At 40.5% G+C, this 18,950-nt stretch overlaps 1 protein-coding gene across 4 annotated transcripts in view; it reads right to left on the bottom strand.

Moving 5' to 3' along the window:
- The window catches only part of MYOM1 (myomesin 1), a 145,802-nt gene that overhangs the window by 1,625 nt on the left and 125,227 nt on the right, over positions 1 to 18,950 (bottom strand). For all 4 annotated transcript variants that reach the window (XM_032875672.1, XM_032875673.1, XM_032875671.1 and 1 more), the window contains 10 exons: positions 18,300 to 18,359; positions 17,906 to 17,973; positions 13,497 to 13,610; positions 12,695 to 12,782; positions 11,500 to 11,538; positions 11,303 to 11,408; positions 7,585 to 7,748; positions 5,333 to 5,369; positions 5,068 to 5,090; positions 2,648 to 2,703 (listed from right to left, as the gene is read on the bottom strand). In XM_032875672.1, coding sequence (XP_032731563.1) covers positions 2,648 to 2,703; positions 5,068 to 5,090; positions 5,333 to 5,369; positions 7,585 to 7,748; positions 11,303 to 11,408; positions 11,500 to 11,538; positions 12,695 to 12,782; positions 13,497 to 13,610; positions 17,906 to 17,973; positions 18,300 to 18,359 — 755 coding nt within the window. The remainder of the gene's footprint in view (positions 1 to 2,647; positions 2,704 to 5,067; positions 5,091 to 5,332; positions 5,370 to 7,584; positions 7,749 to 11,302; positions 11,409 to 11,499; positions 11,539 to 12,694; positions 12,783 to 13,496; positions 13,611 to 17,905; positions 17,974 to 18,299; positions 18,360 to 18,950) is intronic.

An 18,950-nucleotide genomic window follows, 5' to 3' on the forward strand; every position in this document is an offset into this window, starting at 1 on the left:
CCCCAGTTTGGCCTGTACTCATTGGTGTTTAGTGTGTGTGTGTGGTTCTGTTCAATTCTATCCCTTGTCTAGGTCCATGTATCCGTCTCCTCAATCAAGATAAAGAACATTTCCATCACAAGGATCTCTCATGTTGCCCTTTATACCCACCCTCACCCCCTACCCCCAACCTCATTTCTAACTCCTGGCAAACACCAATCCATTTTCCATTTCTAAAATTTCCTAATTTCTAAAGCATTATATAAATAGCATCATATAGCATGTAACCTTTTCACATTGCCTTTTCCACCTGGCATAATAATTCCTTGCAGATTCATCCAAGTTACTGCAGGGATCAATACTTTGTCCCTTTTTATGGCTCAATACTGTGCCATGGGATATATATATATACCAGAAAGGTCATCTGGGCTCTTTCTAGTTTGGGGCCATTGTGAATGAAACTGCTATTGAACATTTGTATACAGGTCTTTATGTGAACATAAATTTTATTTTCTTTATGATAAATGCCCAGGAGTATAACTACTGGGTCATATGGCAAATGCATGTTTTCTTTTTTGAGAAATTGCCAAACTGTTTCCCTGCCTGGCTTCACAATCTTGGCTTACATTTCTACTAGCAATGTACAAGTGATTCTGTTTCTCTGCATCCTTATCAGCACTTTTGTTGTCACTGTTTTTATTTTAGCAATTCTGATAGGTGTTATGATATTTCACTGTGGGTTTAATTTGCATTTCTCTGATGGCCAACGTATTGAATTTACTTCACATTTTAAATTCCATTCTTGCATTTTTTTTTTCTTACTGAAATTCAGGAAGTATAAGGAAAAGAACTAGGGCTCACAATATACAGGAAGAGGATTTTCATCTAAATATCCCTTCTAAAGGGTCTTATATGATCATTTACTATCTCTTCTATAAGAGTACTGCTTAAAACTGGGAGATTAAGAAATCTCTTCCCTCCATGGTTAATTAGCATTTCTTACTGAATTATCCTATAAACACATTTCAGCAAGAAAAATAATCAAGCTATTGCCATCAAACTTATCCAAGCAGACCTGGGGTTAAAACTTTTTTTTTTTTTTTCTCTTTAAGCAGGCTCCATGACCAATTTGGGGCATGAACTCATGACCTTGCGATCAAGAGTTGCATGCTCTACTGACTGAGCTAGCCAGGGGCCCCTTGGGGGTTAAAACTTTTAACAAAACCGAGCCAAGCTCCCAAATACCTTAGGTGTCATGGAAAACTACTATCCCTATTTTAGATTTATTTCCATTATAGATCACAAAGTCCTTTCCCATACATTCTCTCTCAGAATTCTCACTACAACCCAATGAGTTGAATATCTGGAACCCCATTAAATGAGGAACATGAAAAATGGAGTTTAAAGACAAAAGCAACCTTGCATTAGTTGAGCTTCAGGTCAGCTGTGGTCATCTATATTCCACCCATGAAGAAATGCAGCTGGATGAGACCTGCCTCTCACTAAAGCCTTTCCACATGCCTTGTTTTATCCCTAGTCTACCCATCATATGTCTTCATTGGGAAAAGGTTTTGTTTTCCTTCAAGTACCCATCCATTATGGCTGACTTACTGAGTTTGTCTTAATGAAACAGAGGGATGAAGCAAGTAAATCCAAGTTAGAAAGTATTTTCATTGCTTTTGAAACAGAAGGATGAAGACCGTGAATCCAGGTTAGAAAGTATGTTCATTGCTTTTCAGAGAGATTATTATGGAGCCAGGAAATACTAGTTTAAAGTTAAATGGAAAGAAATCAGTTTTGGGGGTGCCTCAGTCGGTTAAATGTCTGCCTTCAGCTCAGGTCATGATCCCAGGGTCCTGGGATGGAGCCCCACATCAGGCTCCCTGCTGACCAGGGAGCCCACTTCTCCCTCCTCTCTTCCTCTGCCTCCCTGCCCCTTGTGCTCTCTCTCTCTCAATTTCATTTGTAAAAAAATAAATAAAAATCTTTATTTTTTATTTTTTATTTATTTATTTGACAGAGAGATAGAGAGCACAAGTAGGCAGAGCAGCGGGCAGAGGGAGAGGAAGAAACGGGCTCTCTGCTCAGCAGGGAGCCCGATGCGGGACTCGATCCCAGGACCCTAGGATCATTATTTGAGCTGAAGACAGCTGCTTAACCAACAGAGCCACCCAGGCGCCCCCTAAAATCTTTTTTTAAAAAAACAAATAAATCAGTTTTCAACTGAAACAGAACCTATAGAAATTCACGGCACAAGATGTTTCCCTCCCTTCAGACATTTCCCTTCAGAGGTGAAGTATTTAAGGGGACAGCCCATTTTCCACTAGGTGTTAGAGGTCGCATCTTTCTCCAGTTACATTTTTCACATAGTTGTGATTGAACCTTTTTTGCTTCTCGTGATATGAAAGGGTACCTCTGGGAAGAGACTAAGTGGTCTACATGTGCCCACATAAGGTAACTTGTATCCTAATGCTTGGTCTACAAAACGTTATGCTGACTTGAAAAATTGACTCCATTTTGATTCTTGTATTTGGCTACTCTGAAGTCAAGCCAAAGCAGCAGTGGCTTAAGATGAAGGCGGTGGGAGCTCTTAGACGGAACGAAGTCTAGGGCACTGGAATCCATTGCTAGTGTGGAAGAAGCAGGGACAGGAGTGCTCCATGCTTACCTTGCCTTCCTGGATGGTGACCACATCGGGGAGTCCACCCACCACTCGGGCGCGGTCTGCAAGCATAGGTGTTTCTGGTTAATCACTGAAATGATGAGTGCCAGTGATCACACTCACAAAAGCACCCCAGGGAACTAACTTTCCAATTTAGTTTCCTTCTCCTAACAATTATTTTATACCTATTTTTAATACGCAAAATTAGGAAAGGGTCCGGTAATTTTAGATGTTATTCCTTCCTTGCACAGATAACTTGTGTGCGTGGGTGCCTCTACCCAAATTATCAGCTTGAGATGGCTTTGTCGTATTAAGACCTGCCCTATAATTTTCATGACTATCTTCAACCCTGGCCCTTCTGTAGCTCAGTGGGGCTCAGCTCAAGGAGGCAGAGCAGATCTCTATGGACAGCCTCCAAGTCTGCTTGGCCTCTTTCAAGGGCTTCCTTATCATTTGAAAAAAAAAAAAAAAAAAAAAAAGGTATAATTGGAGGCTGTATGCCGCGAGGCTTTTGCAGATGTGGGCTTTCTTTGGGCCTTTCCTAGAGAGCCTTCCCGTTTTTGTCTCCTGGTAGTTCTTGGTGTGTAGGACTATGTAGGGCTACTGTCTATGGCCATGAAGTACAAAGGCCCCCAGCTGAGGGGACAAGGTGTGGGAAAGGGTGCTGAAATTCAGAGCTGACCTCTTGCTCCCCTCGTACCCCCACCAAGCCCTGTGCTTTGGGTACAACTGGCTCAGCCCCAGGGAAGGACACCTTTCTGTAATCTGCTCAAAGGGACGCTGTTTCACACTAACGCAGTGGCCACCACCCTCTCAATTTTAGGCCATTTCAATTAATGTTTTACTCTAGATCCCTATTTGTACAACTCCCTTCTTCACTAAGTCAGACTACAGCTTTGAATGAGTCTTGAATCTTGACTACATTTTCCTGCTGATTCCATCACACCTTGTACCACTTGTAAGCTCAATTCCTCATCTGGCTCCTGCACCACCCAATGTGTGACATTAGGCAAGTCACTTCACTGCGTGGACCATAGTATCCTAATCTGGGGAATGGGGGAAGAGTTGCATTATGCCTGTGGACATGAAGGTACCCAGCCCTGCTCCATAGCATCCACAGGATTCCTTGGGGGCCCTGGGAGGAGGTCTGAGGAGGGACACTGAGTCAGGGAGCCCAGATCCCATTCCACCTTCAATTATACTAACTTGGCTTTTACCTATTTTACATTTTGGATCTGCGTGAAAGATGTTGTTTGAATTAAGCATCCCTCAGCTTACAGAAGGTTAAATACAGGGGCACTCAAGTCTCTTATAGCTCTAAACTGCTTCAGTGCAGAAACTTCAGAAAGAATTCATGATCTGGAGGGAGGAACAGGCTCCTTGCCCACCAGAGTTCAACAATGGGGAGTGGCGGTCCACTGTGGACACTGGCCTTGCTTGTACATACAGGCTTGGAAGGGGGCCACTTGGTACCAAGGAGAAGTGCTCCCCTCTCACTCTGTACTCCCCCGGCACGCTCCGTGCTGGTGCTGGCATCTGCCCCATTCACCGTTAGCAGCTGCCTCACCACTCACAAACCCAGCACAAGAGAAGGGAGAAGAAAAGAGCAGGAAGGAGAGGGGAAAACAGTCAAAGGTGGAAAGTTCCATCCTGAATGACCTGGAGCTACTGAAAGGCTGCCAGGTGACTTCACTGCTCACTCCCAGTCCTGATTCCCTTCATTCCAGCTTGGGACTGACTCTATATAATTTTAGCTCTCAACAATTTTCAAACTCTGCCTCACACACTCAGAGAGAACCTGAATGATTATCGTAATTAGTCATGTCTCTCAGAATCTTTAAAAGACTGAGGTCTAGAAATCTCCATGTATGAGGCCAACAGCTAAGGAAGTTAGGAGTGAGCATGTTTCTGGGTACAAAGGCTTGACAGTTCGGTATTTGTTTACGCAGACTGTGAAGTATTCAAGAAGGCCTTATTTGGCTTCTTGTATCCTACAGGGGCTCTTAGGAAAATGCAGGAGTATTTGATGAGTTACAGTGATTTAACTGATATCAAATTTACAGTTTTTTATTTCTTCTTTAATATAGATACATTTTTCTGATACGTTGTGCCTGCTGCAAGTGATTAAGAACTTATTGTGTAACTTGTACCCAGAGATTTCTCAAGATACCCAGGGGTTAGCTCAAGTCAAGAGCTCAGTGACATTCTTAAAATGTAATCTGAGACCTTCTTTTCACAGACATTCTTACTCAAGAGACTAAATGAAAACATATGTAGACACCTAAGATTAAAAAAAAAAAAAAGCAAGGAATGAAAGAAAAGAAAAAAAAAACACTTCACCCTCTGCCTATAGTCAAAATAAAAAAAAAAGTAAAAGCTATTTTTTGAGACGATGCCAGGAGTAAATGGGAAGGGGCTTTACTTACTTTTCTCGGCAATGGCAGCTTGTCTGTGGTTGAGAGAAACGAACAAACATACAAAGAAAGAAGAATTTTGTTTTAGTGGTACTTCAAAGTAGCAAACCTTGACTGCATTTCATTGCCTCAGAGACATTTTGCTGCTCAGCAAAGCAGTGGAAAGTGCTGTTTTTAGGCATCTGCCAAAATGAAAGACCCTCTCTAACCCGCAGGTGGGGGGAGCAGCGCACCATGTTCCAGAGAAATCAGGGCACACAAATGGCAAGGGACTTACTTTAATCTCTGGAATTCAGCATAGGCTTCATCATAGGCTTTATGAGAAAAAATAAAAAAGAGAGAGAGATGTTAGAATGTTCTCACCCAGAACTGACAACACACAGTAGCAGATTAAAGTTCGCAGCCTGAGGTCAGTGTGGTCAGTCCAGACATGACTAAACTGATTGAATAAGACTGTGCCTGCCCGTTGACTCTGCAACAGGATGGACTTTGCAGGAGAAGCAAATACTTTCTAAGTAGAAAAGATGAAGTAGTGGATTTTAGAAGCTCTCAATTTAGTGAGAGGCCTTCCTTTCAAGCAGAGGGGAAAAGATTAGCTCTGCCAAAGATAAAATGGTAGTAAAGATGGTTGCAGGATAAGCATCCTGAACATCAAAAAGACTTTTCTCTTATTAAATCATCCCACAGGGCACAGCCTCTGAGCTGGACAGTGAAATGTTTCCTTATTACACAATCTGGCCCATCTATCTGTGTTAAAGGGCATGGGAGCTACTACGCTCACAGCCTCTGCCAATGCCGGCTGAAGCAATGCTTCTAAGCTGGGCCGGAGCCCAGAGAAAAGACAGTGAGACAAGGAAAGGAGAGCTGCAGACTTCTAAAATCTTTCTCCCCCACCGAAGCCTGCTGAGCAAGCCACTTCGAAAAGTTCGGGCATAAAGGCAGCTTTATTTTGAAATCTCTCTCACCTCCTCTTTGCTCCTATGTGGTCTGGGAATCACCGTATTTTACATCTTGAAAGTATTTACCTAATACTAATCCATCCCCCTCCTTTTATGGAGGGGAAAAAGAAGCATAAAAAGTCAGGCTTCAAGTCTCTGGAGGTCGACCAGTTAGGCTAAGCGTTCAGTTCTCTTCCTTTTGCCCACACGACACTGAGAAATAACTGAGCCCCGCTGAACTAATCTGCTTGGGTGGGCCAGAGAGTAAAAGAAATTTTTTTTTTTTTTAAGTTTTAAATTTATCCACCCCTTCCTGTTGCCGTTTTTGGTTGTCAGAGGGACTACAGAAGAAATCCTGTTACTATAGCCTGTGACTCAGGAGCAGCAGAGCCTGAAGGCAGCCATTCCCCTCTTTCTAGCCCTCCTGGGTGGGAGATGAGGGATGGGTGGGTGTAGGGGGGAAAGTGGGGGGAGGAAGGGCCTGGTGGCTCAGCCCAAAATAATTCAAGGCAGGACTGCTGAAAGGCTGAGCTCTCGTGAGTCTACTCTCTGCAGATTAAAAACACTAAGACTTCTGGAATATTCACACTGCATTTTAGTATATGAAGAGGTGGAAGAAAAAGTCAGTCCAAGATCTCCCTAAGGAATGTGAGGCAGAAGCTAGATAGGAGCAGAGGAAGGACTGCCCAGAGGCTGAGTCCCAGGTCCTTGAGGGGGGATGATAGAGACAGGAGCTGGAGGCAAGGACAGTGATAAATACACATTAAGAGCCTCGGGGCACAACATCCTGACCTTGTGGCTTCCAAGACCTTGGGGCTGACAGATGAAGAGCCACAGTTTCAGAACACAAGCTCCCTCTCCTCATCCACCACTCTGAGCTGTTTATCTTGTGGTTGCTAGCTGCGTGTTACATCTCGACTCTATCTTCCACATCTCTCATTACTTCCTGCTTCTCTTCCCTCTTCTCTCCAGATGCCCCCAGTCTCGCAGCAGATGACCAAGACATCTGAGGCCATAAGGACCCAACTTCTCCAACTTTCTTCTCTTCTCCTCACTACTGATCTTTTTCTTATTCATATTTACCTAACCCCCCACCCCAACCCACCCCAACCCACCCCACCCCCAGTTTCTAAAGAAAAGGGATCCCTACTCCTTTCCAAAGTCAATGCCTTCACCCCTGCCCTGGATCTCAGACCTTCCTTTCTTCAGAACATGGATACATTGGTTATTTCTCATCACTCACATCTTCCAGCTCAACTGAATTCTTAAACTCTTAAACATGCTCAAACTCCAGTCACCAGAACTTCTTCAGTGCTTGTTCTTGCTCAGGTGACTGTAAATTAGCCTGCCCTCCTTTGTGAGCATGTTGAAAAGGGACTCCTTTCTGTGTTTGTCTCTACTTTGTACTTTTCACTGATACTTCAAGACCCACTGAATTCTTGCTTCTACCACCATGCTGAATTTAAATTGCTTTCTTAAAATCTCCAATCATCCTCCAATAGTCAGATGCAATGGCCTCTTATCACTTTCATTCCTTTGAAAAAGTCCATTCCTCCACAGAAAAGTTCTAATCTGTAAAATACTCATTTACCTTGTCCAGAAAGATCCACTGTCTTCAGATGTCCAGTTTTGCCATCAAAGAGCTCCATCACATATTTGCCTTTGTCATTCGGAGTGGGCTCGCTAATTTGCAGCCAGATCTGCTCCCCGGTGACCCCACTCTTAACTCTGTCTGAGTACTTAATAGGAGTCCCGCTGTTCACAGCAAAGAAAACATTGTTATTGTCTTCTTTCATCCACAGCTGATTTTTACTTTGTCTCTCTTTGAGGGTCTCAGCTTAGAGTTTAACAGGGTTTCTAACAACATGAGAACCATGCATGTTCAGCTTAAGAAAAAATGTGGGCCCTGAATCACAGAACTTGGATTCCAAGGCCCAGGGTGGGGGTGGGGGGTGGACAGTCTGCACATTTAACCTCCAGCAGCAGTCTGGGGCCCTAGCTGATTGCAAAACCCATACTTCTCAGTGGTATTAATTAACTTTGCTTTTGCTTTGGTTTATTTGTAGGACTAAGAGAATCTTTAAAGTGAAAAGTCCAAACTATGTATTCTATTACTGCATATTTCTTGCAGATGGTCTATGGCTATAAGTCAGATTTTACAAACTAAGTAAAAACAGACTTAAGGAGGGTCATCTGTGGCTGACATCTATTGACATAAGTGGTTACAAAGCTATTTAAAACAATGAAAAGCAGAGTCTGCCATGATGAATGAGGCACTTTCTGTGTCCCTGGACATGAGTTCCTCCAAATTCTAAAGCAGGTCATGAGCAGACACATACATTCCATTCTTTAGAGAATAAAAGCAAATAGAACACTTGGCCTTGTGATCTGATGATTTAGAAATGTTACTGTTATAAATGAAGAGAAAGGTAGAGGTAGGTGTACTGTCAATGATGCTGAAAGAAACTTTATGAAGAGTTTGTAAACATATGAGGAAATCAGAAAAAAAGCAGTATACAGAACTACTTAATTATAGTAATAATTATGCATACAGAAAAGACTGGAAGTACACCAAAAAGTTTACACTATGGCTAGGAAAACTATGGATGATATTGTCTTATAAGCTCTTTCTAATATGTAATATGATATTATAAGCATATTTTCTAAAACAAGCATGTATTACATTGGTAGTTGTAATAAACAAAATGAACTAAAAACAGAAAAGCAAAAATCTCCACTAAAAAAGTTTCAGCTTTCAAATAAACATTCAGCTTTTTTCTTATACAGTACAGTCTTTAAAATATATTCTCAAACTGCCATAAGAGGGATGCCTGAGTGGCTCAGGCAATTAAGCATCTGTCTTTGGCTCAGGTCATGACCTCAGGGTCCTGGGATCAAGACCCAGGGTGGACTTCCTGCTCAGTGGGGAGCCAGCTTCTCCCTTTCCCTTTCCCTCTATCCCTCCTCCTCCCCAAAATTTTTTTAAAAAGGAAAAAAAAAAAAACCTGCTATAAGATGTAGGGTAAAGGAACCCATCTGTACTCACAGACTTGAGTCTGAGAAATATATATATCTTAAAGAGCTAGAAAGATAGTCCTTGGTTTTGCTCTAATAAATCTGTTTGAATTCTCTAACCTCTGACTAACTTGCATAATATAGAACCTTAGATTTGCAAAGCACTTCATGGTTTACAAAGGGCCATAAATTTCATTCTCTCCTTGGCTCCATCACTATTATGAGATAGAACAGGTACTGTTTCTATTTCGTATGAAAGAAACCTAAGATTTCAAAATAGTAAATGACTTACCTAAGATTCAAGGACAGATAGGAATGAAGTCAAGGCTAAAACCCATTTCAAGTTTTTTCCTGTTATGCCACACTTACGTAAAGACAGTGAAGACAATCAGTCCTTGGTTCCTGAATCTTTCATAGGCACATGGGTACACAAAATAGTCATTCAGCTTTCTAGACCAAATAGTGTAAAAGGTTTATGCCTTGCTAGTCTAATAGCAACTTCCTTAAAACTGAATGTTCTAATTTTTTTGAGCAAGTAATTCTTTTAAAGATGATATAAAGCTTTTTGATGACTCAGTTAATTCATCTTCTCTTATTCTTCAGACTGATATATTAGAATGTCCTAGATGTCACAGAGGAATTTCCTAGAATTTGATCTATTTTAACTTATAATTACTTTCCTAAAATGTGTTCTGAAAGAAATAGAACAAAGGACTGAAACCCCAAGCATTCAAATTGGAATTTCGCTTGTTCTCTCCCTGCTCTCTCTCTTTTTTTTAAGATCTCAGGAAAAGAAGGAGAAAAAGAATAAAAACACTATTCTATATCATAGTAGTCATTTTAAAGAAAACACAAATGTCTGTTTTGTGGGACCCAGATCCAGTTAAATGTTCCATCTGACTTTTTTTTTAAGATTATTTACTTATTTATTTGACAGACAGAGATCACAAATAGGCAGAGAGGCAGGCAGAGAGAGAGGAGGAAAGCAGGCTCCCTGCAGCGCAGAGAGCCCAATGCGGGGCTCGATCCCAGGACCCTGGGATCATGACCTGAGCTGAAGGCAGAGGCTTTAACCCACTGAGCCACCCAGGCACCCCTTGATCTAGACTTTTAAAGCAACTGGAACACCACTGTGTGGGGAGCTCTGGAGCCAGGCCTGGGCTCAATCCTCCAACTGCCACTTAGCTGTATGACCTCAAGCAAGTCATTCCCAAGGCTGAGCTTTCTAGACCTGCCTCCTAGAGCTGTGAATAGTAAATGAATTCATACAAGTGAAGGGCTTGGGGCAGCGGGCAGCAAGTGATAGACACCCACTGTAGGGAAGATACAAATAAACACTGTTTTGTGCCTCCTCCCAGGGCTGCCACACTGACCTATTGCTCGGTGGGGCTCCTAAAGAACTTCTGGAATGAGAATCCCCTGCATCCAAAGAGTGGACTGAAGGGACCTGTGCCCCATCAGATTTCTATGCCAGGCTGTTCTCTTTCAGCTCAGGACATTTCAAGGAAGGGCAGTGGTTAAGGACAATGTCGAAAGTATAACAGGGGGACTGACTGAACATAGAAACCTACTTTAGCTCTTAGAATACCAGAGGTGAACTTGGGTTCACCTATACTCCACAAAGGAACCTGGGATTAGAACAGATCGCAGGCTCAGTCTAGCTCAAATACACATTCCCAAAGTAATCTTGAACCCCCAAAGCCTTCCAAGGAGGACAAGAGACATGCCAATGCCCAACTATGCCAACTGCTATCAATGATAACAAGAACAAACTCAGGCGCTCCACTGGATTAGGTTTCTTTGGTGAATGGCTATTAACTCATATAATGGGAAATGTGGTGGCTCATGGTGCATGCTGCTTCAGTTTTGTTCCAGACCATAGCAGGGGTGAGCTGTGTTTAGAAAGAGGGGTAAGAATCTCATTTGCCTGGCAAAGCAGAGGGAGCCCAAGCTCAACCTTCTGGATGTAGAAGTTCCATTACAGAGATGTGTATGGATGATGACAGTTCCCAGATCCCAAAGACAGATGATCTTAGCCATCACTGGCCTCACCACACACGTGTTGAGGGAAAGCGCTAACCTCATGCTAAAGGAATGGTGGGGTGCTTCTGTCCTACACTTGTCAACGTCAGACCTGGGAAGTAAGAAGGCTCCTTACCTGAGAGGAAGAAGAGAAGGTTGTTGCTGCTCCCTCCCTACCCCTGCCAACACACACACACACACACACACACACACACACACACACACACGGCAAAAAGAATTTCCACACGGCAGTTAACTTCCTATTTACTTACTTGTGGGACCAGTTAACTTTCAGATCATCCAGGTAGTAAGTAACAAAAGAGTACAGCCGGATGCCCTCAGCTGTGCTCTGGATTTTCAGGTCTGTAGCAGACAGAGCTGAAAGAGGAAAACAAGATAGTTCATTCATACAGCTGTAAGCCTATCCAGAATAGTGAAGCATTGTCGTGGGGAGACCATATTAACTTACCTATGGTTTTACATACTTCACTCATCAGTTCTTTAAAGGCTGTGAATAGAGATTCATAGAGTTTTAGCATAAAAATGCTCAACATAAGGTCAGATCTCAAATTGTGAGCAGCATGTGATCTTAGCATTAACCTGCCTGGTGAAGGGTATTGGCCACAGGTGAATTTGCAGATCAGCTGACCAGAAGTGCTCTTTGAGGGAATAATACCTCAATTTGTATCAACTTTTAAAAGATCCCTTCTCTTATTCGGATATATTTTTCCTTCCAATTCTTTGTAACTGTTACCATATTTACATTCTAGAGAAAGCCACAGTGAGATTTCCAGGAAGGTTCTTGGCTTCAGGATTCTCTTCTTGAGTCCCAAGAAGTCTTAGATTACATATGCAGAATTTTCTTATCTGTGCCATCAACTCATAACGAATTAGCCAATCAGGTTTCTTGATATTTCTCTGCCTGATAATGCTTCTTGCCAATAAGCACATTTAGTCTTGCCTCCACGAGGATCAGGAAGGTGAAATCAAAGTCAGAACTACACCGTTAGTAATATTAAAGATCTTGTTCAAGAGCATGCTTGGAAGTTTGGTGGTCACATGTATGTCTTTGTTATCATGACATATTTGTCCTTAGAAGTCTCTGAAAAATGGAAATTGCTTTCTTGCTCTGCTAATAACTGAGAGACTTGACAACTTGGCATTTCATATATAAATCTTTCTTGTCATCTGTTAAGAGTGGACTATTTGGTGACATGTTTTTCATGGTAATTTATTATTTTTTTATAAACTTTTTTTTTTTTTTAAGTAATCTCTTCACTCAACTTGGAGCTCAAACTCACAACCCTGAGATCAAGAGTTGCATGCTCCTCCCACTGAGACAGCCAGATGTCCCTCACAGTAGCTTCTGATTCTGGAACATTTTTTATAGGGTTGAAACAAAAATGATGATTTATATTGAAAACAGAATCCTTGTGGACTATGGACTATAAATTCTCTGAAGATCAAAAGTACTCTTTGATTTCCAGGAAGACTAAAAGTGAACAGTAGTTCACTCTGCTGGAATTTAAATTAAAACAAAATCTATGAACAAAAACTCAGCATGACCTTAATTATTACTTAACTAGTTAAGTTAGTTAACTTAGTTAGTTAGTTCTATACACAGAACACACAAAAAGAACCCCAGCAGTTAGGAGAAGACTGACCTTCATCCACAAGCTTCAGTCTGCTCTTATCTTTTCCTCTGTCGTCTTTCAGGATAACTTCATAAATCCCAGCATCTTTCTTGGAAAACTAAGGGGGAAAGGAAACACCACATTGCAGATTATAGCAGCCTCAGAGAATGGTGTTTGCATTTTTAAGGTCCTGTGGTTTATAGACTCGCTGTCAAATCACACACTTAACAAACATCTGGCCAAGGGAGTGATGAGGACTTCACAGATGAACCTGTCCGTCATCATTTGACCTGTTAGCAGTCCTGATTTTTCATCCTCTAAGATTATAATTGATTTGAGACTTAAATTGCTTATCCTTTACTCTGCCTTCATATTAAAAACTAATGATTACATATATTTGAAAGATATGTTCTTTTAGACAAAAAGTAGATAAAAATCTGTACTTAACTGAATACTGTGTCTGACTGTCTCTACTTTGGGGAACAAGCTATCATGAGGCTTAAGAGCAAACCAAGAAGAATCCACTTAATTGTCCTGCCACTCACCCAACTATGAAAAGAGGTAGTTCAGAGAGGCCAGAGTTGGTGGTGTCTAGCGAATACTGGTTGGATATTGGATATCTGACAAATCCATGCCTTATCACAAGGTGAGAGAAGCTTTTGTGTTCCTATGGCTTGTTTTTTGGGTGATGTCAGGGCAGGGATCTTTGGAGCAGCAAGAAGTAAGGTGTTAAAAATGTGTGGGGCAAAGGCACACAGAATCTAGTCTCTTTTTTAGAAGAATGTAGGGTACAAAACTAATATACTTACATTTCACACTTACAGTCACCTACCTCTGTTATAAGCAGGGTACATATACCATCCTTAAAGTCATGCTTTTCATCCACTGATATCTCTCTTTCATCTTTGTACCACACAATATGAGTCTCCTTCTTAATATTTGCCACCTAGAAGAAAAACCATAATTATACTTCTTGAAATAGGGGACTGCTACTCTTAAAAAACTAAATAGTTCTTAACGTAGCATTGGATAGAACAGAAAGCACTGAACTTAGAAGACATAGATTTCTTTTTAACTTTATTTTATTTTTTCAGTGCTCCAAGACTCATTGTTTATGCATCATACCCAGTGCTCCATGCAATATATGCCCTCCTTAATACCCACGACCAGGCTCACCCAACCCTCCATCCCCCTCCCCTCCAAAACCCTCAGTTTGTTTCTCAGAGTCCACAGTCTCTAATGGCTCATCTCCCCCAAGGGAGCTGGGGGAAATCAGAGGGGAAGAAGACATAGATCTCTAAAGGGATCAACTGAAAGCTATTTTAATTGATAAAGAGTTTAAAATAAAATAGATACAAGTGAATAAACCTAAATCAATAGCATTTCTATGTCCAACAATAAAAATTGATTTTAAAATGTCTGCTGGAAAACAAACAAACAAACAAACAAACAAAAAAACTGGTGCGCAGAAAAGAATAGATACATACATGATAGCAGGCAGACTTAAATAAAATAAATAATAATAATAAATATCTGAAAATCATGGGCAGACACATCCCATCACATTAAAATACAGCCTGTGTCACAAAAAAAAATCCTTTATCAAAAGAACAGAATGAGTAAGTATATATCTAAATGAGTAAATATGTATCTAAATATTTTATTTTTTATTTTTTTAAGTTTATTTATTTATAGTTTCTACATACATGGAACTCAAACTCACGAGTCTGAGATCAAGAGCCACATGGTCTACTGACTGAGTCAGCCAGGCACCCCTCTAAATATTTTTTTTTTTTTAATTTATTTGATAGACATCACAAGCAGGCAGAGAGAGAGAGGAGGAAGCAGGCTCCCCGCCGAGCAGAGAGCCCGATGCGGGGCTCGATCCCAGGACCCCAGGATCATGACCTGAGCCGAAGGCAGAGGCTTAAACCCACTGAGCCACCCAGGCACCCCCCCTCTAAATATTTTTAAAAAGACCAATGAAGCTTTGCAAATAAATGTGGAAGGTAAGTATGTTTTTAAAAACATTTTTTAATTAAAGTATTTTCAGGTTTATTGAGATATAATTGACATACAATGTATAAGTTTAAGGTAAATATATTGATTTGAGATATGTATATATTATAAAATGATTACCACAGTAAGTTTAGTTAATATCCATCAACTATGATTTAATAAATTAATTCCTTAGCAAGTTTGAGGAAACATTTAAATCCTATACCTATACAAACTTCAAATAGGCTAAACATACTCATTCAGTTAAAGGGAACTTGAGCTTGATCTACAATGTTTGAATTTTCTACAAAGAAGAGTATATTCATGTATTTCCTATATAATTAAAATTATATAAAATTATATAAAAAAGTAAAGACTTCATACAAATCAAGAAAACAATCCCTAACACCTAGGGAAATGAACACATAATTCCCCAAAGAGGAGATATAACCACAAAACAAACAGATGAAAAAAAATGTTTAATGTAATTATAAACTAGGGTATGCAAGCTTTAAAATGTTAAAAACTTTCCGTTAATAAATGAAATAATATGGGATCAGGAGGGAGACAAACCATGAGAGACTCTTAATCTCACAAAACAAACTGAGGGTTGCTAGGGGCTTGGGGGGGGTAGTGAGAGGGTGGTTGGGTTATGGACATTGGGGAGGGTGTGTGCTATGGTGAGTGCTGTGAAGTGTGTAAGCCTGATGATTCACAGACCTGCATCCCTGGGACAAATAACAGAATATGTTAATATAAATAAATAAATATTAACATAAACATAAAGTAACATAAGAACCAACACTGGTAACTTTATAGTGAAACCAGCACACACAAACATTCTTTATAATCCTATAAACTGGTCCCTGAATTATAGGAAGTAACTGTTACTAGGCGACATCGCTTCTGATAAAAATGACCCCTGACTGGGAAAAAAGCTGGGACTAGGAGGGACTAGAAATGGACTCCACAGCTTTAGGTTTCCCTAAGTATGCTGACACTTGTAATTTGGGCATGCCCCTCATGGAGACCGCTGGAAGCTCTGCCTAGGGAGTTGTTACAGGAGGTACTGGATGCTTAGAGTATGAAGTATTTTTAAAGCCACTGCATTTCCTACACTGACCAAAGTAGGTCTTGTCCCTTTGCACCTTAGCTGTCATCAGGGGGTGGTAAAGTGGATTCCTGCAGGAGAGGAGTTCCCAGCACTGCCTTGCAGGCAAGCTGGGGTTCTTGTCCCATATTCTGTTGAGTAGAGTAGTTCCAAATGGGGCTGGCCCACGACAGTCTTATGAATCTAACTACACATACCCCATTAACTATAATGAATATGTAAATTGTTAAATGTACCAAAATTGCTATAATCATGAAACAAAGAGCAATGGCAAGACAGAGGAAAGTTCATTCTACCTGGACAGAGAAGGGAAAGGCTTTACAGAAAAGATGACTAAGCTGGGCCTAGAGAAAGGATTTTGTCAGAGAAGCTGAAAGAAGATCACTCCAGGCACTGGAACAGCATGATTACATAATGTAAGATTATTCAGAATCTCTTTCTACATTCAGAATCTGGGCAAGGGGCTGATCCTCCTGAGGAAAGCCATTGAAACAGGACACCAGAGTTCACCTCCCAGAAGGCTAGTGTAACAGGTAGAACAGAAAGGAGGACAGACATGTGGGTCTCGGGGAAGGCATGGTTTATGGGGTGGGCAGTATGAAGGAGAAAGCGAGTCGGGGGCAACATGGCCATGGACAGCCAGGAGGAGAGAGAGGGCTTTGGGTGGTGCCTGAGAAACTGTTTTTCAGGAAGTTTGCCATTTCCTGAGAGGCTAAATAAAGCCTAGACTTTATCTTCGGACATATTTCTGGTAGACTGCTCTTCCTTTAAATGTCATCAGACCTAGAAGAGACGGGGGCACTTGGGTTCTGACTTTTACAATGCCAATGCCAAACCCATGCTTCTACTTTGGAGTCACTGTCTGCTGTCATGACCTTCACACTCCAGCCTCAAAACATTCTGATGAATCACTCAGCTGAACACAACATGAGCTAAGGCACAAAATGATTCAGAATGTGATATGGACTTCTATTTCTAAATTTTTCCCTAGGCCTAATGAGACGATTGGTCACGAGCTGCAAACTCTGGACCAAGCCTCTTCCATCCCGGCAGCACACTGGTTTCAGAACCCACAGCTGAGCTAGCCAATACTCAAAGGTATTGTTGCCTCAGTCATACAAGCTAGATAGGAAATTGCTACACTTCCATGGAAAGACAGTGTATCTGGAATGACTGTGGAATAGATCTATTACTTAGAATGAAGATTTGGCCTGAAACAAAGACATTGTGAGATTCTTCTGAGATTATTATTTTTTTTTTTTTTAAATGGGGGCAGAGGAGGGAAGAATGAATAGGCGGAGCACAAAGGCTTTTTAAGGCAGTGAAAAAACTCTGTATGATACAATAATGGTGGATAAAGGTCATTATATATTCATCTAAACCCACAGAATATATAATGCCAAGAGTGAACCCTAATGTAAACTGTGGACTTTGGGCAATTATGACATGCCCACGTAGAATCATCATTTGGAACAAACGTGTGACTCTGGTGGGGGGATGTTGATGAAGATGCTGGCTATACAAGTATGGGGACAGGGGCTACCTGGGAAATCTCTGTACCTTCCCTGCAATTTTATTGTGAACCTAAAACTTCTCCTAAAAAACATAGAGCCTTGATTTAAAAAGAGAAGAGCCAGTCCTTATCAACTAGGGTGAAACTAATAGGTGCAATCATCTTATCTTCCCATATTTTTATGTTGTTTTATTTTATCTTATTTTAGGTTTCATTTTACTTTATGTATCTTCCCAACCAATGATTACAGTAATAATCAATGGCAAGAATGTGTCACTTAGCATTTTGGTTCAAATGGCGATGAAAAATTGATCTTTCCTTTCTCACATTCTATGTTATTTTTATTTCATTTATATCAAATATTTAAAATCTACCTACTTCTTACCCTGCATTTCTTCTTCTTCTTCTTCTTTTTTTTTTAAGATTTGCTTATTTATTGTAGAGAGAAAGGAAGAGAGAGGGCGGGCAAAGGGAGAGAATCTCAAGAAATTCCCCACTAAGTGGGGAGCTTGACACTGGGCTGGACGTGGGGCTCAAGTCCCTTGACCCACGAGATCCTGACCTGAGCCAAAATGGAGCTGGATGGTCAGCCTACTGTGCCACCTGGATGCCTCCTTACCTTGCATTTCAATAGTACATTACATTCACCAGTCACTTCCCAGCTCAAATACTCAGCAAAATGAGGACCTAGAAAATTTTAATGACATCAATAATCACTCTATTAATCACAAATGCAAAATCAAAGCTCATTCTTAAATTCTAAAATGATATATGTATACAAAGTATATTTATATACATAAATATATAAAGTGATACTTTAAAATTCAAGATTAGTTTTCAAATATTTTAAACTGACATAAATTTAATAATAAATATTTTCAATTTTTTTTTTATTTACCAGTGCATTATTAACATTAGCAATAATATATACTTAAATTTGTTATGGAATTAATCTTGGAATACTTTTTTCAAGAAATACAAAGTTTTTCTCTTTATTCACTGCCCATTTTTACCTTGTTTCCTGATCCATTCTTGCCGCTGGAATTCGGCTTCTTTCTGGAGTTTTTTATAAACTAAAATAGAAAAACAAAGAAGTATGAATAGAGTTGAGTGGTATAACTGTATACGCCAGCCACTGTGCTGATTTATATTCTTTTTTTTTTTTTTAAGATTTCATTTATTTGTTTGTCAGAGAGAGAACAAGCAGGGGGAGAAGCAGGCCTCCTGCTGAGCAAGGAGCCTGATGTGGGACTAGAATCTAAGACCCTGGAATCATGACACACGCTGAAGGCAGATATTTAACTGATGTAGCCACCCAGAGATCCCTATATTCATTATTATAATGTACTTATACATCATGACAACCTATTTAAGTTTTTATAATGAAGAAAGAGGCTAGGAAGGTTAAGTAAATCGTTCAAGGTCATGAAGCAAGGAAATAGTGAAATAGTATTGGATGTTGCAAATGTAGAGATTTGGCCAGCCTTTCCAAATGCCACATTTGTTAAATGCCACATTTTACATGTTGGTAGTTTCTACAGTGGCTTATGGCAGCTGATGTATAATCCAGTTATATAGTAGGATTAATTGATCTGGCATAAACCACTTGTGCATATTTTTCTTCTTAATTTAAGTAGTTTAAAGTACGTACACGGTATAAGGTA

The sequence above is a fragment of the Lontra canadensis genome, unplaced genomic scaffold (assembly GCF_010015895.1).
Source record: "Lontra canadensis isolate GAN:19392208 unplaced genomic scaffold, GSC_riverotter_1.0 scaffold57, whole genome shotgun sequence".
NCBI classification, from domain to species: Eukaryota; Metazoa; Chordata; class Mammalia; order Carnivora; family Mustelidae; genus Lontra; species Lontra canadensis.